The sequence below is a fragment of the Pongo abelii genome, chromosome 9 (genome assembly GCF_028885655.2).
Source record: "Pongo abelii isolate AG06213 chromosome 9, NHGRI_mPonAbe1-v2.0_pri, whole genome shotgun sequence".
NCBI lineage: Eukaryota > Metazoa > Chordata > Mammalia > Primates > Hominidae > Pongo > Pongo abelii.
The window spans coordinates 79,822,220-79,848,648 of NC_071994.2; the positions used below are offsets into that span (position 1 = coordinate 79,822,220).

The following is a 26,429-nucleotide window of genomic DNA, read 5'->3' on the forward strand; positions in this document are numbered from 1 at the left end:
GTGCCCCAAGGTAACTCCTCTTCTTCCAATGTGGCCCAGAGAAGCCAAAAGATTGGACACACCTGGTAGAGGTAAAGGATTGCCAGCCATTATTCTGAAGGTAACAAGACATGCAACTTCTCCAATTATTCCTGCAGATAACATCACTATTGTACAACCTAAGATTGGCCTTTTGATAGGTCTTTCCAGGTTTGTTGCGTGTCTGATAACCAGTGGCTCCACCTCGACCTGCCAACCTGTGGCCCCACCCAGCAACAACCAAGTATGCAGGAAGACCATTTCTCTTGTACCCCCAACCAATAAGCAGTAAGCACCCATTGCCTAGCCACCCAACCCCTTCCCCTAAACTGTGTTTGAAAAACCCTAGCCCCCAAATGCTAGGGGAGACTAATTTGAATAATAATTATGACTCTGGTCTTCCCTTTAGATGGTTCTATCTTGGTAAAACTCTTCCACTATTGCAATTCAGCTGCTCTACATGGGCAGGGGGCATTGACTGGGTAGTTCTACCATCATGATGGAGGTTATATCCTATGAGGGAGTCAAACAGGAAAACTAGTAAGAAAATATCAAGCACTAAAAATAATATGCTGAAAATAAAAAAGAGTAATGTGATACAGAAAGTTTAAGTACTACTCTGGATTGGGTGCTTACTGACGGCCTCAATAAAAAGTTGACATTTGAGACTGGGGTAGGTGACTCATGCCTGTAATCCCAGCACTTTGGGAGGCTGAGGTAGGAGGATCATTTGAACCCAGGAGTTTGAGACCAGCCTAGGTAATGTAGGGAGACTCTGTGTCTACTAAAAATTTTAAAAATTAGGGCTTGGTGTGTGGTGATTCACTCCTGTAATCCCAGCACACTGAGAGACCAAGGCAGGAGGATCGCTTGAGCCCAGGAGTTTGAGACCAGCCTGGGCAACATGGCAAAACCCTGTCTCTACAAAAAATTAGCCAGGCATGGTGGTGCAGGCCTGTAGTCCCAGCTAAGGTTGTGGGGTGAGGGTGAGGGGGCGGGGCTGAAGCAGAAGCCAGGGAGATGGTGGTTGCAGTGAGCTGAGGTCACACCACTGCACTCCAGTCTAGCTGACAGTGAGACCCTGTGTCAAAAAAAACCAAAAAACAAACGAACAAAAAAACCCCAAAAAACAAAAACTAAAACTAACAAAATTAGCCAGGCATGGTGGCTCATGTGTGTAGTCCCAGCCTGGTATGGCGGTACACATCTATAATCCTAGCTACTAGGGAGGCTGAGGCAGGAGGATTGCTTGAGCCCAGGAAGTCAAGGTTACAGTGATCCGAGATCTTGCCACTGCACTGCAGCCTGGGTGACACAGTGAGACCCTGTCTCAAAAAAGAAAAAAGACCAGTGTAAATTAACTAGACTAAGGAGAAAAGTGGCAAAAGATATGGTAAAATAGGTAACCAAAGGCCAAATTATGTAGGTTAGGGTAAGGAATTAAGATTCTATTTCAAATATGATGGGATACCACTAAAGGATTTTAAATAAGGGGAAAATAGTATGATCTGATTTATGCTTCATTTGAAATCATGGCTGCTGTGTAGAAAATGGATTGAAGAGGGGCAAGAAGGGGAAACTAGGAAACCAACCTGAAGGCCAATGGTGGCATGCATTATAAGGGTAGTGGGGATCAGAGAGAAGGAAGCTGTGGTTTGGAGGTAGAATTATTAGGACAGCTGATGGAATAGATGGTGGAGGGTGAGTGGAAAGAAAAATCAAGGGTGACCCCTGGATTTATCAAGATTCCTTGGCTTGAACAAACAGGAAAAATGCTTTTAACTAAGGTATTAAAACTGGGAGAAGGAAGTTAATGAGAGATTTGTTTGTACATAAAGATGATGGTATGTATCAGATACCTAAGAAACGTGTTGCTGAAAGTCATTCAGAGATCTTCTGACTGGGTCACATTGTCTTTACTCAAACCTTTCAAATCTGAATCAAGAAGATTTTTTTTTTTTTGAGATAGAGTCTTGCTCTGTTCCCCAGGCTGGAGTGCCATGGAGTGATCTCGGCTCACTGCAACCTCTGCTCCCCAGGTTCAAGCAATTCTTCTGCCTCAGACTCCCGAGTAGCTGGGACTACAGGTACGTGCCACCATGCCCGGCTAATTTTTGTATTTTTAGTAGAGACGGGGTTTCACCATATTGGCCAGGCTGGTCTCAAACTTCTGACCTCGTGATCCACCTGCCCCGGCCTCCCAAAGTGCTGGGATTACAGGTGTGAAGAAGAACTTAATAGCTGAGCTCTGGGAAGTGAAGAGCTGCATCTTACTCATATTCATATCCCTTGACAAAGTTTGAGACAAAGAACAAGTACAAAACAAACATGATGAGTATATGAAAGACATACAAAGGTATTGTTTTTATCTTAATTAAAAAAAATTATCCTAACTAGCAATAATTTCTTTAGGTAACACAACACATCCTAAAGAAACTTTTCAGGCCAGGCGTGGTGGCTCATGCCTGTAATCCCAGCACTTTGGGAGTGTAAGGCGGGCAGATCACCTGAGGTTGGGAGTTTGAGACCAGCCTGACCAACACGGAGAAACCCTGTCTCGGCTAAAAATACAAAATTAGCTGGGCGTGGTGGCACATGCCTGTAATCCCCAGCTACTAGAGAGGCTGAGGCAGGAGAGTCCCTTGAACCCAGGAGGCAGAGGTTGCAGTGAGCCGAGATCACGCCATTGCACTCCAGCTTGGGCAACAAGAGCAAAACTCTGTCTCAAAAAAAAAAAAAAAGAAAGAAACTTTTCAATTCTTACTAGAATAATAATATTTTTTGCATATTTACTATGTGTCAAATACTATTCCAAGTACTTTAAAATATTAACTCAGTAAATTCTCATAACAACCTTTTCAGTAATTCCACAAACATTTACTATGTGCAGACTATGTGGCCGGAACTAGTCAAACGCTCGGATACCATGGTGAAGAAGACAACCTGTCATCATGGAGGTAGTAAAATGGGTAAACTAGTAAGAAAATATCAAGCAGTGAAAATGCTACACTGAAAATAAAATAATAACATGATAAAGAAAATTCTCTAACAACCCTTAGATTGAAAGTAATGTTAACCTCAGGAGGAAAGTATGGCAAAGTGGGTATGTGCTTTACTTAAAGAATGAGAGAAACAGCAATTGCAATAATTATTCTGGAGGACTGAAACATTTACGGAACAGAGCTACGAGACATACCCCGCTTTAAATATTTGAAGGGCAAAGATGGATTAAAAGACAGTCTCTGCTCCAAGAATTTCAGAATCCAGAGAGGAAGAGACAATCATAAACAAATAATTATCAGGGGAAAAGTAGTCAGTGGGTTATCTACAAAGTGAGTAACTGACACAGCTATGAAGTACTATGAAAACAGAGAGGAAACACTAACTCAAGCCAAGGGATGAAGGGAGACCAAGGAAACTTTTCTTCAGGTGATGACATCCGTGCTAGGACCAGAAGGATGAATGAGGTTTTAATGGATAAGGAGGTAAAGCTCATTTCAGAAAGAAAAAAACTATGTTTTTTTAAGGAAAGGTGTGAATGGCATGTTCTGTCAAGGTGGAGTTGAATACAGTTCTTTATGCTAGAGCCCTAGCATAAAGGCTAGCATAAAGCCCTGGCATAAAGGTTTTTGGGATTGGCAATGGACAGAGACAAGACCATGAAGGAAGATAGTGAGCAGGTCTATGAAAGTGGGTCATGGCTAGTAAATATGGTGACCCAATGAGGCTCTGGAGGCACTAACAGCAAACAGTCCTGGGGCCAACCACGGTGGCTCACACCTGTAATCCCAGCACTTTGGGAGGCCAAGGCGGGTGGATCATGAGGTCAGGAGATCGAGACCATCCTGGCCAACATGGTGAAACCCCGCCTCTACTAAAAATACAAAAATTGGCTGGGCGAGGTGGCGCATGCCTGTAATCCCAGCTACTTGGGAGGCCAAGGCAGGAGAATCGCTTGAACTCGGGAAGCGGAGGTTGCAGTGAGCCAAGACTGTGCCACTGCACTCCAACCTGGCGAGAGAGCGAAACTCCGTCTCAAAAAAAGAAGAAAAGAAAGAAAAAAGAAAACAGTCCTGTTGGCACTGCAGGACAGATAGGAGCACAGATTCTGATGTCAAGGAGAACAACTAAAGCCTGTTGTAATAATTCAAAGGAAAGGTAACAAAGCTTGAGCTACGCTGTAGCAGAGGATATTCAAGAGAAGTCAGATTCAGGCTAAGCGTGGTGGCTCATGCTTGTAATCTCAGCACTCTGGGAGGCTGGGAGATCACTTGAGCTCAGGAGTTCAAGATCAGCCTGGACAACATAGTGAGACACTGTCTCTAAAATTAAAAATTAAAAAATTAGCCAGGTGTGGTAGCGTGAGTCTGTAGTTCCAGCCACCGGGGAGGCTGAAGTAAGTGGAAGGATCACTGAGCCCAGGGGATCAAGGCTGCAGTAAGCTGTGATTGCGCCACTGCACTCTAGACTGGGCAACAGAGGGAGATCCAGTCTCAAAAAAAAAAAAAAAAAAAAAGAAGGTAGATTCAGATTGTACATGTATCTTAGGAAAGCAATAACAAGTCTACATGGTTTTACCACTCACAAAATAACTTTCACATATTCCATTTTTAAGTGGATGTTCAGTAAAACCACAAGACTTCTGAAAAAAGTCCAATTCATCTTTCTTTTATATTATACATAAGATTTCTTTTCAATGCAACATCCATCCATCTGTTGATGAGCACAGGTTGTTTCTACCTTTTGGCTACAGTGAATAATGCCGCAATAAACACTGGCATACAAAGATCTGCTTGAGTCCCTGCTCTGGAGTAATTATATATGTAGAAGTGGAATTGCTAGGTCATATGGCAATTCTGATGAGCTTTATGAGGAACTGCCAAACTCCTTTCCATAGCAGCTGTACCATATTACACTCTCACGAAGAATTTAGGAGAGTTCCAATTTCTCCACAAATTCACCACACTTACTTTCCTTTTTTAAAAAAATAGCCATCCTGTTAGGTGTAAAGTGGTATTTTACGGTTTTGAATCACATTTCCCCAAGGACAAATGATGATGAACTGCTTCTCACGTGCTTTTTGATCTTTGTGTATCTTCTTTGAAGAAATGTCTATTAAAAATTTTGCCATTTGGGTTGTCTTTATGTTGTTGAGTTTTAGGAGCTCCTTATATGTATTCCAAATATTAAATGCTTATCAGTTATATGATTTGCAATATGTGCAATTTGCAACATAACTTCTTCCATTCTGTAGGCTGTCTTTTCACTTTCTTCATAATGTCCTTTGATGTACAAATGTTTTAAAATTTGACAAAGTCTAACTAATCTATTTTTTATGTTGTTGCTCAGTCTTCTGGTTTTCTATCTAAGAATCCATTGTCAGATCCAAGGTCATGAAGATTTCCTTTTATTTTTTTCTAAGAATTTCATGATTTAGCCCTTATATTTAGGTTGTTGATCCATTTTCAGTGAATTTTTCTATATGATATGAAACAGTGTATCCGTTGTATTTTGCAAGTTGTCATAGTTCAACAAATAAGTATTTTATACTATAGGCAACAGTCAAAAGATATTTTAAAAATACCACAAACCAGGTGCAGTGGCTCACACCTGTAATCCCAACACTTTGGGAGGCCAAGGCAGGAGGATCACTTGAGCCCAGGAGTTTGAGACCAGCCTGGGCAATGTGGCGAGATGCCATCTCCATAAAAAATAAAAAATATTAGCTTGGCATTGTAAAAGTTATATGAAAATGCTAAGGCCGGGCGCAGTGGCTCACACCTGTAATCCCAGCATTTTGGGAGGCAAAGGCGGGCGGATCACGAGGTCAAGAAATCTCTCGAGACCATCCTGCCTAACATGGTGAAACCCCATCTCTACTAAAAATACAAAAATTAGCCGGGCATGGTGGCGTGCGCCTGTAATTCCAACTACTCAGGAGGCTGAGGCAGGAGAATCGCTTAAATCCAGAAGGCGGAGGTTGCAGTGAGCCGAGATTGTGCCACTGCACTCACTCCAGCCTGGCGAAAAAGCAACACTCCATCTCAAAAAGAAAAAGAAAATCCTTTGCAATATATAAAGCATTAAGCATTCATGCTCTATCAAACAAGCCTGTGTTCAATCCTTGCTTCACCATCTGGTGTCTGTGTGACTTTGGGAGTAATTTACCATTCTATGATCCAGGTTGTGGTGAGAATTAAATGGTGATGCATGTTTAAAAAAAAAAAAAAAAAAAAAAAGCATAGCACTGAGTTTATAATAAGCTGTCAAATATTATCTATTATCATTATTATTAAAAAGTTACAAAGAAACTGGAAACCTCATAAATTGCTATGAGTACAACATAAATTGCTATGGTACAGCCGTTATGGAAAACAGTTTGGCAGTTCCTTAAAAAGTTAAACACAGAATTACCATATGACCCAACAATTCTACTCCTAGTTATATACAGGAGAGAAATGAAAATACGTGTTCACAGAAAAACTTGTACACAAATGTCCATAGCAGCATTATTCCTAATAGACAACAAAGTAGGAAACAAGCAAATGTCCATCAACTGATGATGGATACATAAAAGATGCTATTATCCATATAATGGATTAGTATTTGGCAATAAAAAGGAATGAGATGATATATGATACAATGTACATAAACCTGAAAATCATTATACTAAGTGAAAGAAAATACAAAAGACCACATATTTTATGATTCCATTTATAAGAAATGTCCAGAGTAGGCAAATCCATACAGATGGATACAGGGGAAAAGGTGGGGGTGTGATTGATACTGATTGATAACAGACACAAGGCTTCTTACTGAGATGTTAGAAAAGTTCTGGAATTAGTGGTTATGTTTGCACAACATAGTGAATACACTAAAAACCAATGAACTGTACACTTCAAAATAGTGAATTTTCTCTTATGTGAATATCTCAATAAAAAATAAAAACACAAAATACTAACAATGCAAATAAAAATTAAGAGTATTAATCTTAATTTACTTTTGAGAAATATAACAGTAAAGGAACATCTAGTTCTTATCAAAATACAACCTAATTATCAAATGACAAAAGGCGACCTTTATGATTTGCTAACAGATGACAATGGGCCTTTCTGAAACTGCTGTTTAGATCAAGGCCATTTTCAAGGGATTTCCCATTTTCAAGGGATTTCTAAACCTAAAACCTAAAAGGGATTTCTAAACATAAAGAAAGAGAAATTTCTTTATGACTTGCCAAGTAAAAGGAATGTGAAGAATAAGGCCAAGGCCCATCCAACAAAGCAAGAGTTAACAGGTCCTAGCAGAACTGCTAGTTTAAATTTCCATTCGGTGATTTTTTTTTTTTTGAGACAGGGTCTCACTCTGTCGCCCAGGCTGGAGTGCAGTGGCACGATCTTGGCTCACTGCAGCCTCGACCTCCTGGGCTAGCTGAAGCAATACTTTCACCTCAGCCTCTTGCATAGCTGGGACTACAGGCATGCACCACCACACCCAGCTATTTTTTGTATTCTTTTCTTTTCTTTTTTTTTTTTTTTTTTTTGTAGAGATGGGATTTTGCCATGTTGCCCAGGCTGGTCTCGAACTCCTGAGCTCAAGCAATCTACCTGCCTCAGCCTCCCAAAGTGCTAGGATTACATATGTGAGCCACTGTGCCCGGCTGGGTTTCTTTATTTTTAGAAGGGTAATTCCGCTGTAAAAGTAAAAAGTCATCCGCCTAGATTTTTGAGGTCCTATCTACTACGGATGAATGTATGTTAGCAAACACAAGATACAGCACAATAACAAATGAATGCCCTTGGTTAAGCTCAGTTCCTGGACACCTCTCTTTTTCTCTCTCACTATCAATTATCAATAGTTGTTGATTTTACCTTCCAAATAGCTCTTACATCCACCCCCTCCTTTCCATCCCTAGTGCCAAAACCTTAATTCAGGTCTCCTTATTGCTCAGTTGGATTATCACAATAACCTCCTGAACATATGACTGTTAGGCCTCCACTCACTGTCATTTTCTCAAGGTACTTTCTATTACAGTAGGGCTAAGCTACTGGTTATTTCCTAACAAAATTTCTGCTCATTCTATAGGTCTTAGTTCAGCTGTCTTAGGGAATTACTAACAAGAGATGGCAAATAGATGCCAATGCTGACTGATTTGTGTAATAATGTAGTCTGCTTAGCAGGAAAGGCTTAGGTTGGTAATGTCTGCTATGAGTGAAGCAACAAGGCCTAGCAGATGCCAGATACTTGCTCTGGATTTAAACAGAATTTTATATTAATTATATTCCATTTACCGCAAAAGGAAAAGAAACAGCTTTCAGTAATACATATGTACAATGATGCCACGAGGAGAAAGACGAGAGCGCCATAAGAGCCATGTAACAGGGAAGGTAAAAATTCCATCAGAAAACTAGCTAATGATTATAACTAAGAAATAAATATAACAAAGTTAAGCTTACTGGCAGTCAAAGGAAAGAAAACTAAAATTGTCTCAGTGATTAATTGATCCATCTAATACTGATGCATAAAAGATTAAAAGAAGCCACCAGGCACGGTGGCTCACGCCTGTAATCCCAGCACTTTGGGAGGCCGAGGTGGGCGGATCACGAGGTCAGGAGTTCGAGACTAGCCTGGCCAATATGGTGAAACCCTGTCTCTACTAATAATACAAAAAAAATTAGCCAGGCGTGGTGGCACGCACCTGTAGTCCCAGCTACTCAGGAGGCTGAAGCAAGAGAATTGCTTCAACCCAGGAGGCGGAGGTTGCAGTGAGCCGAGACAGCGCCACTGCACTCTAGCCTGGGTGACAGAGTGAGACCCTGTCTTTAAAAAAAAAAAAAAAAAGAGTAAAAGAAGCCTTCAAGAAACTTACAATATACACAAAAGACAAATGTGAGGAACATTTCATCAGTGATATTTTAAAGTACTGGATTCACCGAGTCCTGGATTTGAATGCTGGCTCTGTCGTTTTTAGCAATGTGAGACCGGACAAGTTACTCTATTTAGTTTCTCAAAATGAGTAAAATGAGGATAATCAGTATTTTAAAGTTGAGATAATGCAAAGGAAGCACTAAACAGCCCCTGGTACATAATGAACATTCAATATAAAACCATATGACAGTTTCTAAAACAGGGTTAAACATGAATCCAAGAAGGAACATCTTCCTGAGAGAAAGACTCAAGGAGACAGTACTACTTGAGCTGAGACCTAAAGGACAAATAAGTTGGCTAGGAAAACAAACTGGTGGGAAGGTATTCCAGGCAGAAGATACCATATATGCAAAAATTCTGAGGAATGAAAAAGATGGCATGTTTCTGCATCAGTGGTCCTCAACCTTTCTGGCATCAGGGACCAGTTTTGCGGAAGATAATTTGTCCACAGACTGGGGGTGGTGGGTGGGAGGGAAATGGTTTTGGGATGATTCAAATGCATTACATTTGAATCAACTAGATGGTCCCCATCTGGAAGTGATGGGAGATAGTGACGGATCATCAGACAGTAGATTCTCATAAGGAGTACACAACCTAGATCCTTTGCATGTGCAGTTCACGATAGGGTTCGCACTCCTATGAGAATCTATGCTGTAGCTGATCTCACAGGAAGTGGAGCTCACATGGTAAGGAGAGGAATGGGGAGGACCACTATTGGTCTGTGGCCCAGGGGTTGGGGACCCCTGTTCTATATAACAGAGTCTAGGGGAACCACTAAATAAGTCTATGCATACTATGTGAACTAAAGCAAAAATGACAACATCCATGAGCCTGATTAGTTTCTTACTTGATGTGATCAGGGTGATTTTAAGAATTAAATGAGAAAAGACATGAAAAGTCCTGAGCACAGTGTTAGGCATAAAAGAGATATAACACTTCTGAAATCTAACTTCGGGACTCAAGACTGCTACTAAGTAGTAGCAAAAGAAGAGAATCACATACTTGTAGTCATGTGGATTTTGGAGCCATAGTCTTACTTTTAGTAAACTAATTAAAAATTATGTGTATTATAAAACATAATATCAATTTATGCTAGAGTAATATTTCAGTAATAGAGCAGGAAATTTACAAATACCAGTTACCTTGATCAAGTATTTTTCCCATCTGTCTGCAGTAACAGATTTGCCAATTTTCCTCATCAGCTTCAAATGGAGCTCCACCAATTCTTTTGGTACTTAAAAGAAAGAAAAAAAAATTGTTAGCCAACAAAATAAAACAATTGTAAACATTTAAGATAATAAAAAAAAATCTTCTCCAATCCTGGATACTTTCTCAAAACAGACAGTGTTGATACTAGCTAACTTTTAGACCTCTGAATCAAAAAAGCCTAAACTACAGCAAGAAATGACCAAAAACCACTTTCTTAAAGATAAGCAAGAATATTCACATTTTCTTTCAAAACACCATCAAATAAGAGTAAAACCTAGTATAAAGTATGAACTTTGGTGATAATTATATGTCAATGTAGGTTCATCAATTATAAGCAATGTACCATTATTGTGGGAGCCAATAGTAGAGAAGCTGTATGAGTATGGGGACAGGGATATATGGGAACTCTCCGTACTTGCTGCTTAATTTTTCTGTGAACCTAAAATTGCTCTTAAAAATAGTTTGTTAAAAAAAAAACCATCAAGTAAAAGCACTTAACTATACAACTAAAATTTGTATTCTGTTTATCTGCAATAACAAATATTTGGTTCCTTTACTGAGATTTCAAAGACATACATTCATAAAATTAGAAAGGAACCAAGTATGAATTCCAAGTTGATAGACATGACAGAAGTTAAACTACCGGTTTCCAAACTGTTTTGGAAAACTCTTCCAATCTATCCCTTGTCTGATGTGTTAAACTTCTCTGTAGCATTTCTATGAATCTTTGCTTGACAAGCTTCATGGACAAAAAAAGTACTTACCTTCCATAGCACTTAGTTCTGTTTTCTGGATAGTTCTAATAACTAGAAAGTTACCCTTACTCTCAGTCAAAATCTGCCCTCTGACAACTTCCTCTCCTGATTCTGGCTCTTATTCTCTAGTTTCAAAGACAGTACTTTTAATCCTTCTTGTGTTGGAACCTTCAAATATTTGAGGACTGCCTTATCTTCCCTCAGATTCTCTGCTTTGACTGTAAACAATCAGAGTTCCTCTAAATATTATTTAGGCATGGTCTGATTGTATTTAATTACATTAATTAGACCAGAGGGACACATACGGCTGTCAAAATAAGCATTTTTCTTTTTTCTTTTGAAACGGTATCTCACTCTTTTTGCCCAGGCTGGAGTGCCGTGGCACAATCTTGGCTCACTGCAATCTCCGCCTCCTGGGTTCAAGCAATTCTCCTGCCTCAGCCTCCCAAGTAGCTGGAATTACAGGTGCCCACCACTACTCCCCGCTAGTTTTTGCATTTTTAGTAGAGACAGGGTTTCACCACGTTGGCCAGGCTTGTCTGGAACTCCTGATCTCAGGCGATCTGCCTGCCTTGGCCTCCCAAAATGCTGGGATTACAGGCATGAGCCACTGCACCAGGCCTAAAATGAGCATTTCTCAAATCCCAAACACCACTAGTAACCTAAGAGAAATTACAGTATACTACCTAAAAAGATCCCATACTCAAATATATTGGCAAAATGCTGGATCAAAAAAAAAGTTGTTTTTTCTTTAAACCACAGGACCATTGTCTTATCATTCGCCCTTATGTGCACTGTGAATATCCAAAATAGGTACATAATCTGCAGCGTTCTCTAACATATTTGATCCACTATCTTGTAGGATACAAACACTCTGAGGGACAGGTTGGGAATTGATGACCTAATATTTTTCAGTCATTCTTTCATTCTCTACTAAAGCTCCTTCTGAATTTGAAACAACACTTTGAAATATAAAAACATTCACCCATTCAACTACTTTCAGTAGATCAACTACTAGTAAGAAAGAAACAGTCCCTCTGTCCTTAATGAGCCTACTTGAGTGAATCTTCATAGCAGGTAGAGTGGTGGGTTGGGGGTGGGAGTGGGGAACAGTGTTCAAAGACAAGTAAATAGACAAATCTACTAAGATGTGAAGTATGGGGGGTTAAGGGTGGAATGGAGAAAAGGAGGGAAAGGGCATTGCTTGCACAAAAACAACAGATGCAAATAGCTAAAAAACCAAAAAGAACATGGAACTGGAGGAATGGACATAGATAACTACAGCCTAATGAGGCCAGGCTCAGAAGTTTAGATTTTATGTAAAAGTTTAAGCAGGAGAGTCTGCTGCATTTTAGAAGACCTTAATGACTGAATTGGAGAAAGACAGATTTTTAAATATTAACAAAAGAAGTTTTTATTTGCTTTTTTGTTTTAGGAGGTGGGGTGCAGGGCCGAAGCTAGATATAAATTCAGGAAAACCTCAATCCCGAAGATAGGAGTAGCCTAAACTAAGGTAGAGGTGGTACAGAGAGAAGTGGACAGATCTGAGAAATGTTTAGGAAACAAAATTATTAAAACTTAGTGATTGACTGGTTGTGCAGTGATAAAAGATCTGGGCTGGATTCTCAGCTGCCCCACCTACATAAGGAGACAATGGTTCTGGTCGAGTCCTTTAAACAATGAAGCTCAATTTCTCCATTAAAAAAGGCTGTGTTGGCTATCTCATGGAATTTTGAAACTGTATAGCGTTGTATAAATATAAAACGCTTTTATTTCTCTTGTGTTTTAAAACCAAGGTCACTTTCTTCAATTTCTCCTTTTCCCCAAACACAGACGTCTTGATGTTCTCCCTTCCCACATCTTAAACCTGCCTCCTATTTCCTCCTTTCCCTAGGACATTACTATACCTTCTCACATCAGAAAAACAGCTATGGATAGTCTCCTGTAATCAAACCAATCTTCCAAAAAGACTGCTTTCATATCACTTCCCAGTTGGTAAGTATTTTTTATGGCTCCTAAATACCTACATAAACCCAGCCAGATTTCTTATCTTAGCCTCAGAGTCCCAATATTCAGTCTCATACTAACTCTGCAATTCTTCTCTCTTACTTCCTGCACTGAAATCCTTGATTCGAATCATTTTGCCAGTTAATGGTCCACTAAGCATACTCAGCCCATTACCTATGTGGGCTTTATTAAAGAGTTATTTATTGTTTTCTGCCCACTTGAATCATATTTATCTTTCAATGTCTAGGCAATACAAGTCCCAAAAGTCTCTGTGATAGATTTCTAGTACCAGCAACCTCTTTGTCCCTGAAATACCCACTGTATTCATACTGTCTGTAACACTCATTAAGCAGTTGGCTAAAACCTTTGCACCAGTGTTTTACGCATGTCCCCCACCAGTGTTCTACGCACATCCCCTACCAGTGTTCTATGCTACACAGAATCATGAAAGATTTTGATACAACTGGTACTATTTTTTAAAAGCCAATACAAGACAAAAATAAAAGTGAATAAATATGTTTTCATCCCACTTTACAAATCTACTCATTGTTGACTTAGGCATGTACAAATAGATTATGTATTACTTGATTTATAAGAGTACTGGCTCTTCTACAGTCAGCACTGTGCAATAGAAATGTAAGGTGAGTCACATAATTTCAAATTTTCTAGTAAAATATTATAAAAAGTAAAAAGAGGTTAAAATTAATTTTAATAATATATTTTATTTAATGCCCTTTATCCAAAATTATATCAACATATAATCAGCTTTTTTTTTTTTTTTTTTGAGACAGAGTCTTGCTCTGTCACCCAGGCTGGAGTGCAGTGGCATGATCTTGGCTCACTGCAAACTCCGCCTCCCAGGTTCAAGTGATTCTCCTGCCTCAGCCTCCCGAGTAGCTGGGATTACAGGCGTGCGCCACCACGCCTGGCTAATTTTTATATTTTTAGTAAAGATGGGGTTTCACCATGTTCGTCAGGCTGGTCTCAAACTCCTGACCTCATGATCTCCCGCCTTGGCCTCCCAAAGTGCTGGGATTACAGGCATTGAGCCATCGCGCCCAGCCAATCACTATTTTTAAAGTATTACTTTCTTTTGTACTAAGTAAAAGATTTTACTTTTCAGACTATTTAAAATACATTGTGCATTTCACACTGACAGCACATCTCAATTCAAACTAGCTATATTTCAAGTGCTCAAGAGCCACATGTGGCTAGCGGCTACTGTGATGGATAGCACTGCATAGTGTAGACCTAGCATGCTTAAAATTAAAATTTATAACCCACTAAACATACCAAGTGAATTAATATTTTGTTACAAACAGAACTGACAAGCTGATAATCTTTAAGTGCACTAGTATAATCTGTCAACTGATAAGAAACAGGCTACAGGAAAATTGATCAACATTATAGTTTATTAAACATTAAAATCACCATACTTTTTATTCTTTAAAACGGCACTATTAAATAGATTGCTCCAGGATGATCGAAATGTTCTATATCTACACTTTTCAGTGCAGTAGCCATTAGCCACATGTGTCTACTGAGAAGCTGAAAGGTGGCTAATGAAACTAAGGAACTCAATTCTTAATTTTATTTATTTTTAAATTATCTTAAATTTTAATAAACACGTAGTAAGTTGCTATGGCTTTGGACAGCTGTAAAGTATCAATCATATATATATTTTTTTGAGACAGAGTCTCGCTCTGTCTCCCAGGCTGGAGTGCAGTGGCACGATCTCAGCTCACTAGAACCTCCGCCTCCTGGGTTCAAATGATTCTCCTGCCTCAGCCTCCCAAGTAGCTGGGACTACAGGCACGTGCCACCACACCTCGGCCTCCCAAAATGCTGGGATTACAGGTGTGAGTCACCGAGCCCAGCCATCAATCATATTTTTTAAATACATGATCATTTTCTAAAACACTGACAAGCTCTAAATTCATTTATCATCTGCGAGATTTCTAAAAGTTTCATTTCCAGAAGATAATTAACTTCTTTCTAAAGATTTATTAACCACTTCAAGTCAATCCAAAAAAGTTTTTGTCCCAATTGAACTGAAATATCCTCTACCTTTTCACATGATAAATTTCATAAAATAACCTTTAACAAACCCCCTTCTTTCACAGGGCCTCAGGAGGTGAAAGACTCTGAAGGAGAAAGAAACAGTCAGGGGCTATGTGAATTCACGAAGGGCTGCCAACATGATGTAGGTATGAAGTAGCAGAAAAGTGGCAGAATCCCAGACTACATTACTGATCCAATTACTCAAAGATGTTTTATATTTTGACATTTTTCTAAGCATCTTTCTATCTAGCACCATGTCTTAAAAATGTCACTGCTCCTGCAATTCTATTGTGTTACTTATAATTTTACTTTTTTGAGAGGTAGAAATGTACAGCACCTCATAATGGCTAAACACATAATTCTTATTATTCAATAAAGTCTTCTACTTAAATTTAGTTTAAGCTTATAAGCAGAGATACAGTTATGGAAACAGTTGACTTTATCTAGGCCATTGATAAAAGAACATTTATTTCAGACACAGTGATTCAAAGACAAGCTTACAATAAGCTTTTACTTACTGCCCAGGTTTTAGAAACTCTGTTGGGGGAGCAGTTTTAGAATAATGAGACTGATCCCACAGGCCACTTGATCCTTGAAATCACTGTCATGTATTCATACACCTTATCTTCAAAGAGTTCATTTAATCAATCATCCTAGTTTTCTGAAAAGCAAAGAAACAGCTCAAGACTATGAACTGTAACTTAGACGATCATCTAAAAAGGTACAGTATAGAGAGGCTGGGTGTGGTGAATCACGCCTGTAATCCCAGCACTTTGGGAGGCCAAGGCGGGTGGATCACGAGGTCAGGAGATCGAGACCACCCTGGCTAACACGGTAAAACCCCGTCTCTACTAAAAATACAAAAAATTAGCCAGGTGTGGTGGCGTGCACCTGTAGTCCCAGCTACTTGGGAGGCTGAGAATTGCTTGAACCTGGGAGGAGGAGGATGCAGTGAGCCCAGATCGTGCCACTGCACTCCAGCCTAGGTGACAGAGTGAGACTCTGTCTCAAAAAACAAAACAAAACAAAACAAAAGTATAGCACAGAGATTCCAGCTAAGTATATGCTCACCTCATTACCATTGTGGAAAAAAATAAATCCAAGAATAACTGTTATACAGGCAGATAAACCAAGGGGTATCTGCTGTTCCAATTATTTTTCTGAGTTCCATTGAGAATCATACTGTTGTTCCCACATACATAAAGAAACACACCAAACATGGCTCAGATTATTTCAGAACCAAAAACTAGAAAATTTTATCTGCTACAAAGAAAGTAATCAGCATACTACAAACATCAGCATGGCTTGAGGTGGTGATAAGACCAGCAATCCAGAAAGAAGAACAGTATTAAGAGAAATGAAACCCTGTAAAACTGCAGCACCCTGTGAAACCACCTTTCCCGAAGAAGGATTCCTTATGAAAAGACAAGGCCTCTATAAGATGAAGTGAGTAACCCACACAAGCAGTCAGTCTTTAAAGGGATACTCTGCTTATACTTATAACCACTATCCTGGTAGAGGGAATTTGTAGTACTTGAGGCAATGGCTTCTAGTACCAGATGTCTCCAGCTCCAATCAGATGACCCCATTTCCCCTCTTTCTATTCTTTCTAACTCAATTTAATGATCGTAGAGAGGAATAAGGGGGGAAGAAAGAAAGGGACAGAAAGAGTCAAAACGAATTTAAAAAGAAAGAGTGACGTGACAGTACTTAAAGGGGAAGGAGGGATTTTTTCCCCCAAACTAATTTCTCTCCCCAGTAATTTCAAATCTAGTGAAAAGTTCAAAGACTAGTACACTCTTCAAGTAGATGCACCACTTGTTAACATTTTTGCCATTGAAAGAGAAACATGTGACACATGGTTAAAACCATCAGGAAATGCCTCTTTAATAAAGATGACACCGTAAAGATAAGAAACAGCCAACTAAGCCAAGGAAGAAGGGAGCATGCCAGGCAAAAGGAAATGTATGTATAAAAGTCCTGAGGAGGCCAACAGCTTCCTCCAATGTGGCTAGAAAAAGAAAATGATACAAGATGCTGCTAGAGAAGGGAGCAAAGGCCAAGTCTTCGAGCTATGTAAAGAGTTTAGATTTTATTCTAAGGGTAATGAGACCCCACAGGAGGAATGCAGGAAAGTTTCATGATTTAAGTTTTTAAAAGATCACTCTTTTAAATCCAGGATCTGTTTGAAATAATCTAGGGGGCAGGAAGCAGGGGTAGATGGAGTTACTGAAGAAACAAAATTGTACTAATGCTGAGTGACAGGCACATGAAAGTCCATTATATAACTTACTACTTTTATATATTTCACATTTTCCATAATTTAAAAATGTCCATAGGATAGAGATTACTTTGGCTGCACTGTGAGGAACAAATTGGAGAGGGTATAAATATGACTATTTAGGAAGACATCGCAATACTTCAGATCAGATAATGATGGCTTGGACTAAGGCTGTGGTGCACAGATGTAGGAAAGTACCCTGAAGGAAAACTGCAAAAATTTAGAACTTTTCTAAAATGTTAAAACATTTCCTAAGAAGCACCTTTGGCAATCTTAATCCAAAGAAGTGACTGCTTTATGTGTCCTGTATGATGATCCCTATGAGTTTATTCATTCTGAAAAGCAGAAATCATGACTTTTAGTTTAATCACATTCATATTTCAGAAAGGCAATACATACACACAGACATTTAATAATCAAGTCAAATAAATGTATTTGTACATTTTGTTTCTGACACTTTTTTTTTTTGAGACAGGGTCTCACGTCACTCAGGCTGGAGTGCAGTGGCACATCATGGCTCACCACAGCCTCGATCTCCTGGACTCAACTGATCCTTCTACCTCAGTCTCCTGAGTAGTTGAGATTATAAGTAGGCACCACCATACGTGGCTAATTTTTCTATTTTTTTTTTTTGTACAGACAGGGTCCCACTATGTTGGCCAGGCTGGTCTCAAACTCCTGGGCTCAAGCGATCCACCCATCTTGGCCTCCCAAAGTGCTGGGATTACACATGTAAGCTACCATGCCTGGCCTGTTTCTCATACTCTTCATCATTTCAAAGGTCACATATCACTTAAAAACCTGCACTTAATATAACAACTATGATATTACTAAAAACCATGTTATATGTATATTACAAAAAGCACTAGAAAGTCAGGAGAGAGGGGTGCAAACACTGAATTTATCATTCATAATTGAAGGAATTACACAAGATGATCCAAAGTCCTCCAGCTCTAATATTCAATGTCTATGTCTAGGTATTGAGGTATTTATTTATTTGCCTTATAACAAGGCAGCAATTGATAACACCATCTTAGAATTTTGGAACTGGAAGCAATGATCTAATTCACACTCTTTGACAGACTGGAAAACTTAGACCTGAGATGTGACAAGAGTTGCCCAAGATGGAAAAAAAAAAAAAGCTAAGAAGAACGTAGACATCTAGCCTTCCATTCCAGGGCTCTTTCCGATGTTTCTCAAAGTATCAAATAGATGAAGGAATAGTTCACAAGACCTAACCTATGAATCAAACCACTTTCTGTGCAGCTTCGTATCCGGTTTTTGATAGTGGGTTGTTCCTGTCTATGCCCCTTGAGGCATTATCCATTTCTAAAACATAACCCTGTCAAATAGTTACTGTGGAAACAGAAAAATTATTAATACTTCTTCCAATCCATTCTTCCTTTCTTAAAAAACAGCATTATTGAGATGTAATGCACATACCATACAACTCACCCACTTAAAGTGTACCATCCAATGGCTTTTAGTATATTACATTATTTATTTAACGGTGGTAAAATATATTTACTGTGGAATTTGCCATTTTAATCATTTTTTTAGTGTACAATCAGTGGCACCAATTACATGCCCAGCACTGCACAACCATCACACTATTTCCCAATCTATTCTTACAGTCAAAATTTTTGAAGCAGCCATTCCACTTCCAAACTGATTTCGGAAAATTTTAAATACAAAAATCAGAGTCTGCTATAGTATATATGCTCAATGGGGGCAAACACTCGTTCTTGGAGGAAAAAAATCTAAATCTGGTCCTCTAACTTAACCTTACCTGTCAAAATCTTATTCCTTTATATTTAATGTCTCTTGCTAGAGAAAAATTAATTTAAAATTCAATTATACTTTTCTCTTTAGTGGTGTGATAATTTTTAAAAATTCAAAAGCAAGTGTTGTTACTCAAAATGTAATATGCTATCATAGACAATGCCCAAACTACAAAGCGGCTCTATCCCACTGAAACCCACACAAAGCTGTAAACTGCCCAGTTACCCCTCAAAAACTAATTTTATCAATAATGTTCACTAGAATAGGAAAAATTATCTTGTAATTTTAATATTTAAAGCAGAAAAGGCAAGTACACTAGCTAAAAAAGTGTTTTAAATTTATCCCAAATGCTGATAATTAAGAGAAAACAATTGCTTAGATTTCTGGCCAAGATCAAGGGCAGTATCAGTTCTTATCAGTGTAATATTGACAACAATAACAAAAAAGAATACAGAACACATGAAATAAGTAAAACCACGAAAGGAAAAGAGAAACAAAATAAAGGTAAGCTCTTTAACTTCTTTAGTCCTAATTATCTTTAAGTCCCAATTCCTAATTATCTATTTTCTATCTCTTCTTCCTTCTCTCTCATCCTTAGATGTAAGCTCCATGAGCACAGCCACCTGCCTTTTTCATCACTGTATTCCCAGCACCAAGCACAGTTCCTACTTAATGGTAGACACTCAACTATTTGATGAACCGGAACAGGGACAAGAAAACAAAAAGAGAATGAAAGCAACAGGGAGAGGGGGAGTAAGCAACGTAAATTATTTCTACAGACAGCTAGAAAAGAGAGTTCCAGGTTGGGCTCGGTAGCTCATGCCTGTAATCCCAACACTTTGGGAGGCCAGGGCAGGCAGATCACGAGGTCAGGAGTTCAAGACCAGCCTGGCCAATATGGTGAAAACCCATCTCTACTAAAAAATACAAAAATTAGCCAGGCATGGTGGTGTGCACCTGTAGTCCCAGCTACTCGGGAGGCTGAGGTAGGAGAATCGCTTGAACCCGGGAGGTGGAGGTTGCAGTGAGCCGAGATTGCATCACTGCACACCAGCCTGGCCACAGAGCGAGACTCTGTCTCAAAAAATAAATAAATAAATAAATAAATAAATAAAATAAAGAAAAGAGAGTTCCTAGGCCAGGTGCTGCAGTGGCTCACGCCTATAATCCCAGTACTTTGGAAGGCAGAGGCAGGCAGATCACCTGAGGTCAGGAGTTCAAGACCAGCCTGGCCAACACGGTGAAACCCTGCTTCTTTGTTTCTTTTTTTTCTTTTTTTTTTGAGATGGACTCTTGCACTGTCACCCCAGGCTGGTGTGCAACGGCATGATCTCAGCTTGCTGCAACCTCTGCTTCCCGGGTTCCAGTGATTTTCCTGCCTCAGCCTCCCGAGTAGCTAGGATTACAGGCGCCCGCCACCATGCCAGGATAATTTTTTGTATTTTTAGTAGAGATGAGGTTTCACTATGTTGGCCAGGCTGGTCTCGAATCCTGACCTCATGATCTGCCCAACTCAGCCTCCCAAAGTGCTGGGATTACAGGCGTGAGCCACTGTGCCCGGCCATGAAACCCTGTTTCTACTAAAAATACAAAAAACCTAGCTGGGCATGGTGGTGGGCACCTGTAATCCCAGCTACTCAGGAGGGTGAGACAGGAGAATCTCTTGAACCCAGGAGGCGGAGGTTGCAGTGAGCCGAGATTGCACCTTTGCACTCCAGCCTGGGTGACAACAGCGAGACTCCATCTCAAAATAAACAAACAAGCAAACAAACTGAAAAGAGTTCCCTGTAGGTGTGAAAGAGAAATTATCTGAACGAATATATTAATATGCAGGAAGTGATAAAGAAGAGATGAAAAAGATGGCGAAGATGACTCTGGGTTATTCAGATCACTGTGGGAGCAAACAGGTGATATCACTAACCAAAGAGGGCTCATTGTTGTCTTTTCCCCGCTTTTCTCTCCCTTTTAAGGGGAGGAAAGGGTGAGGAGAATGCTCCCACGGACATCTGTATATAGGAGTAAATAACCAAGTCCATATGTTTAATTAAAGAAATACTTATACAGGCATATTCTAGTATCAGACCTCTATAAAACGCCAGGCTTCTATGCTCATCATGTATATTCCATAGGTATTTAAAACTTGAGCAGGGCCAGGTCCGGTGGTTCACACCTGTAATCTCAATGCTTTGGGAGGCTGAGGAAGGAGGACAGCTGGAGGCCAGAAGTTTCAGATCAGCCTGGGAAATAGTGAGACCCTGTTTGTTTCTTTGTTTAAACACAGAGCCTTGCTCTGTTGCCTAGGCTGAAGTGCAGTGGCATGATCGGGGCTCACTGACTGCAGCCTCAAACTCCTAGGCTCAAGCAATCCTCCTACTCAGCTTTCTCATGTAACTGGGACCACAGGTATGTCCCATCATGCTTGACTAATTTTTAAATTTTTCTGTAGAGTCCAGGTTTCCTTACTATTGCCCAGGCTAGTCTTGATCTCCTGGGCTCAAGTGATCCTCTGGGCTCAGCCTCCCAAAGTGCTGGGATTAACACTCAAAAAAGACGCTGGGCATGGTAGCATGTGCTTGTAGCCCTTAGCTACTTGGGATGCCGAGGGAGGAGGACTGCTTGAGCCCAGGACTTCAAGGCTGTAGTGAACGACTGCACCAACTGCACTTCAGCCTGGGTGCCAAAGTGAGACCCTGTATCACTAAAAACAAACAAACAAACAAAAACGGGGAAAAAACCTTCAACAGCATATTAGAAGATTCCTTTATGATTCAAAACCATAATTTTAGGTGTTACAAAATCAGTTAGATGTTACTTTTATAGACAATTCTGCACAACTATAAACTTATACTGTAAGAACTCCATTTCTTTGTGAAATTTATATTTCGTCTTTACTCCTTGCTAATAAGTGATCAGCTCATACCTTTTTTCAGTTAACATTCATTCGACAAGCAGAGGTACCTAGATAAGTAGCATACTATGTCATCTTCTAGTTTCCTGAGATTTTGTCATAAGGCAGAACAAAATGAGCTCATTATAGTTTCTAGTTATTTCAATAAATTAGAAAATGTATATGAATGTACTTTATATATCATAAAGCAATACCCAAGCCAAAGTTATCACTATTCACCAGCAGATGGTGATCATGTCTTACTTAAAGAAAAATTCTGACACCTTATTTGAGGGCTAGCCAGCCAATTGCTAAAAATGATCAATAAGTAAACTAGAGTATCTGAATAAAATGTTGGTGATTTTTAAGTACAATCAAATGGAACATCAGCAAACACAAGCAATAAAAAACAAGTTCAGAAGTCCGAAGACTTCTAAAGGAACCGTTTTCTCTATGTGAACATTTGCAAACTGGTAATTAAAGAAAAAGGTAACAATGAATGTGTTTCTGGCAATCCTATATAGATTATTAAACCACTCATTCCACACTGAACTTCTTGAACTACAAACAGAAAAACTTCTACCCAGCAAAACGGTGACACTAAACCATTTAAGAAAAAACAAAAGGACAGACTAGTACAATAAAACCTCATGATCTCATCACCTCCCTTAAACAATTATAAATAAATGAACAAGAGACTTTTTTTCTTCTCCAATGGATCATTTTAAAGCAAATTCTAGATATCATTATTTCATCCATAAATACTTCAGTGTGTATCTCTAAAAGATAAAATTGCCATAATACCATTATTACCTCTTTGAAAATAACCATAATACCATTATGATATTAACTATAATTATTTTTAAATAACCATATCATTATTACCACATTTTCAAAATTAGTAATCCCCGCCAGGCGAGGTGGCTCACGCTTGTAATCCCAGCACTTTCGGAGGCTGCAGCGGGTGGATCCCCTGAGGTCAGGAGTTTGAGACCAGCCTGGTCAACATGGTGAAACCCTGTCGCTACTAAAAATATAAGAAATTAGCCAGGCGTGGTGGCGGGCACCTGTAGTCTCAGCTACTTGGGAGGCTGAGGAAGGAGAATCGCTTGAACCCGGGAGGTGGAGGTTGTGGTGAGCCAAGATGGCACCATTGCACTCCAGCCTGGGCAACAAGAGCGAAACTCCATCTCAAAATAAATAAAGTAATACTTCCTTTTAAAGGTTCAGGAAAGCTGAGACCTTAATGACATTTTTAAAAGAGTTCCACCAAAAGAACTGAGTTGTGCTGGGTGAGGTGGCACACACCTGTAATCCTAGCTACTCGAGAGACTCAGACAGGAGGCTTGCATCAACCCAGGAGTTCAAGACCAGTCTGGGCAACATAACAAGACCCTGTCTCAAAAACAAAGAAACGAACGAACAAAAAAGCAAACAAAATTATTCAATTATATTGAAAAATTAACATCCTTACTACTCTTCATTGTTGGCAAAGAAGCATCATTATCTCAATACCTAGTTCTTATGGGCATAAAATCTAACCTAACAGAAAATAAGACAAACGGTATCTTAAACTTCAGGTATGGTGGCTCACGCCTGTAATCCCAGCAGGCTAAGGCATAAGGATGGCTTGAGACCAGGAGTTTGAGAGCAGCCTAGGCAACACAGGGAGATCCTGTCTTGGGAAAGGGAGGGGAGGGGGAGGGGGGGAGGGGAGTGGAGAGGGAGTGGAGGGGGGAGGGAATGGAGGAGGGGAATGGAGGCGGAGTGGAGGGGGTGGGGGAGGGGAGTGGAGGGGGAGGAAAGGTGGGGAGGGAAGGGGGTAATGGAGGGGGAGGGAAGGGGGAATGCAGGGGGAGTGGGGGGTGGGGGAGGGGGGCGAGGATGTGGAGGGGGGAGGGAAGGGGGGAATGGAGGCGGAGTGGAGGGGGTGGGGGAGGGGAGGGGGAGAGGATGGGGAGGGGAGGGGATGGAGGAGGGAATGGGAGAGGATGGGGGAAGGGAGGGGAGGGAGAGGGGAGGAGAAAAAATACCTTCAGGCTTTAGAGTAAAACAATGTTCCTAGCAGTGTTTCACTAAGACTGGGTCCCTTGAAAACTCATAAAACATGAAATTAACAAGTATTTTCATTTATATGTGACATTGAACAAATCTTTTACACTGCTGTTGGTCTCAAACAATAATAATATAAGGTTATCAAACATGTGGAAACTTTTTTAAATCAACTATTACCATGTTAAGAGCATGATAAAGTCTCCTCTAACATATGCTCCCTCTTCTCTCTTTCTGAAAAAAGTTCTTTGCAAACTCTTGCACTCAAGTGATCTTCCTACCTCAGCCTACCAATTAGCTTGGACTATAGGCACACCACCATGCTCAGCTAATTTTTTAACAATTTTTAGCAGAGATGAGTCTCACTATGTTGCCCAGGACTAAATGGACTCTTCAGTCTTTGTCTTAATTTGGGAACATGTGACACTGTTGATCATATCTTCCTTCTTGAAACCTGGACATTCTGTGACATTATTTTTCTGTTTATCTTATCTCTCTGCCCTTTTTTGGATTCCTTTGCAAGCCCTCTGTTTCTGGTCTATCCCTGAAAGCTAGTTATTTCCATTTTAGAATTTCATTTCTTTAGTCCCTAAGTTATGTGATCTACCCTTTTGTTTCAATTTATCTTTTCATTCATTCATTTTTTGGAGACAGAGTCTCACTCTGTCGCCCAGGCTGGAGTGCAGTGGTGCCATCTCAGCTCACTGCAGCATCCACCTCCCGGGTTCAAGCGATTCTCATGTCTCAGCCTCCCAAGTAGCTGGGATTACAGACGTGCACCACCATGCCCAGCTAATTTTTGTATTTTTCGTAGAGACAGGGTTTCACCATGTTGGCCAGGCTGGTCTCAAACTCCTGACCTCATGTGATCCACCCACTTAGGCCTCCCAAAGTGCCGGTATTACAGGCATGAGCCACCGCGCTGGGCCATTTATTTATTTTTAGAGACAGAGTCTCACTCTGTTACTCAGGCTGGAGTGAAGTGGCGTGATCATAGCTCACTGCAGCCTTCAACTCCTGAGCTCCAGCGATCCTACTGCCTTAGCCTCCCTAGTAGCTAGGACTACAGGCACACCACTATGCCTTGCCATTTCTAAAATTTTTTTTTTTTTGAGATGGAGTTTCGCTCTTGTTGCCCAGGCTGGAGTGCAATGGCGTGATCTTGGCTCACTGCAACCTCCGCCTCCTGGGTTCAAGCCATTCTCCTGCCTCAGCCTCCCAAGTAGCTGGGATTACAGGCATGTGCCACCACGCCCGGCTAATTTTGTAGTTTTAGTAGAGATGGGGTTTCTCCATGTTGGTCAGGCTGGTCTCGAACTCTTGACCTCAGGTGATCTGCCCACCTCAGCCTCCCAAACTGCTGGGATTACAGGTGTGAACCACCACACCTGGCCTCTTAAAATTCTTTCTAGACACGGGCTGCTTAAATATACTATTGTCTTGCTGTGCTGGTTAAAGATTTGTTCAGGTAACAGAAAACCTTACTAGAGTGGCTTTATAAATAAACGGTTAGTTCTTCTCATGTAACAAGAAGTCCAGAGTAATGAGTTGCCAGTTTTTGTTTACTGGCTCAACAAATCTATCATACTGAACTTCTTGGAGTTCCCAAACATACCATGCTATTTCTAGCCTCTAGGGCTTAGCATGTACAGTTCCCTCTATCCTCACTGCATCTCCTCCCATCATGGGGTTCAATTTAGATGTTGCTTCCTTTGGAAATCATCCTTTTATCCCACTTAATCCAGACTAAGTGCCAAATGCTGGGTGTTCCCAAATGATCCCAACTTGTACTTATGCATCACATTGTATCATAAATGCCTGTTTAATTAGCTCTATCCCACATTAAACAGGCCTATATCTTCAGCACCTAGGACAGTGGCTAGCACACACCATGCATTCCATAAAGACTTGTTCAGTTCAATGGGTTTGGTCTTTAAAAAAACCAAATAACTGTTTTTGATAAACATCAACTTCTAACCCAAGTAACTAACTGATTAGCAAACAATAATACATGTTTCTTGCTCATACTTAAAGAACCAAATAGAAAAAAGGAACACATTTCTAAAACCACTAAGGAAACATGTAAAATAAAATATCTATCTTCAGGATGTGCAATCAACCATTCCACACTATCAATTTACAGGTGGACAACCATAAACTGGCTTTTATGAAAACTGAAGTTTTAGGAAGTTTAGTGAGCTTGCTAATTAATACATGACAAAAGGCAGGCTACTTAAGATAATAAAAAACAAAACAGAAGAGAGACTATGGGCCGGGCGCCGTGGCTCACACCTGTAATCCCAGCACTTTGGGAAGCCAAGGTGGGCAAATCACTGGAGGTCAGGAGTTCAAGACAAGCCTGGCCAACATGGTGAAACCTGTCTCTACTAAAAATACAAAAATTAGCCGGGCGTGGTGGCACATGCTGGTAGTCCCTGCTACTCGGGAGGCT

General features: G+C 40.2%; 1 protein-coding gene across 3 annotated transcripts in view; it reads right to left on the minus strand.

Moving 5' to 3' along the window:
- The window catches only part of RSF1 (remodeling and spacing factor 1), a 154,096-nt gene that overhangs the window by 87,711 nt on the left and 39,956 nt on the right, over positions 1-26,429 (minus strand). For all 3 annotated transcript variants that reach the window (XM_009246859.4, XM_002822278.5, XM_054526063.2), the window contains exon 2: positions 10,086-10,177. In XM_009246859.4, the coding sequence (XP_009245134.1) occupies positions 10,086-10,177 (92 nt within the window). The remainder of the gene's footprint in view (positions 1-10,085; positions 10,178-26,429) is intronic.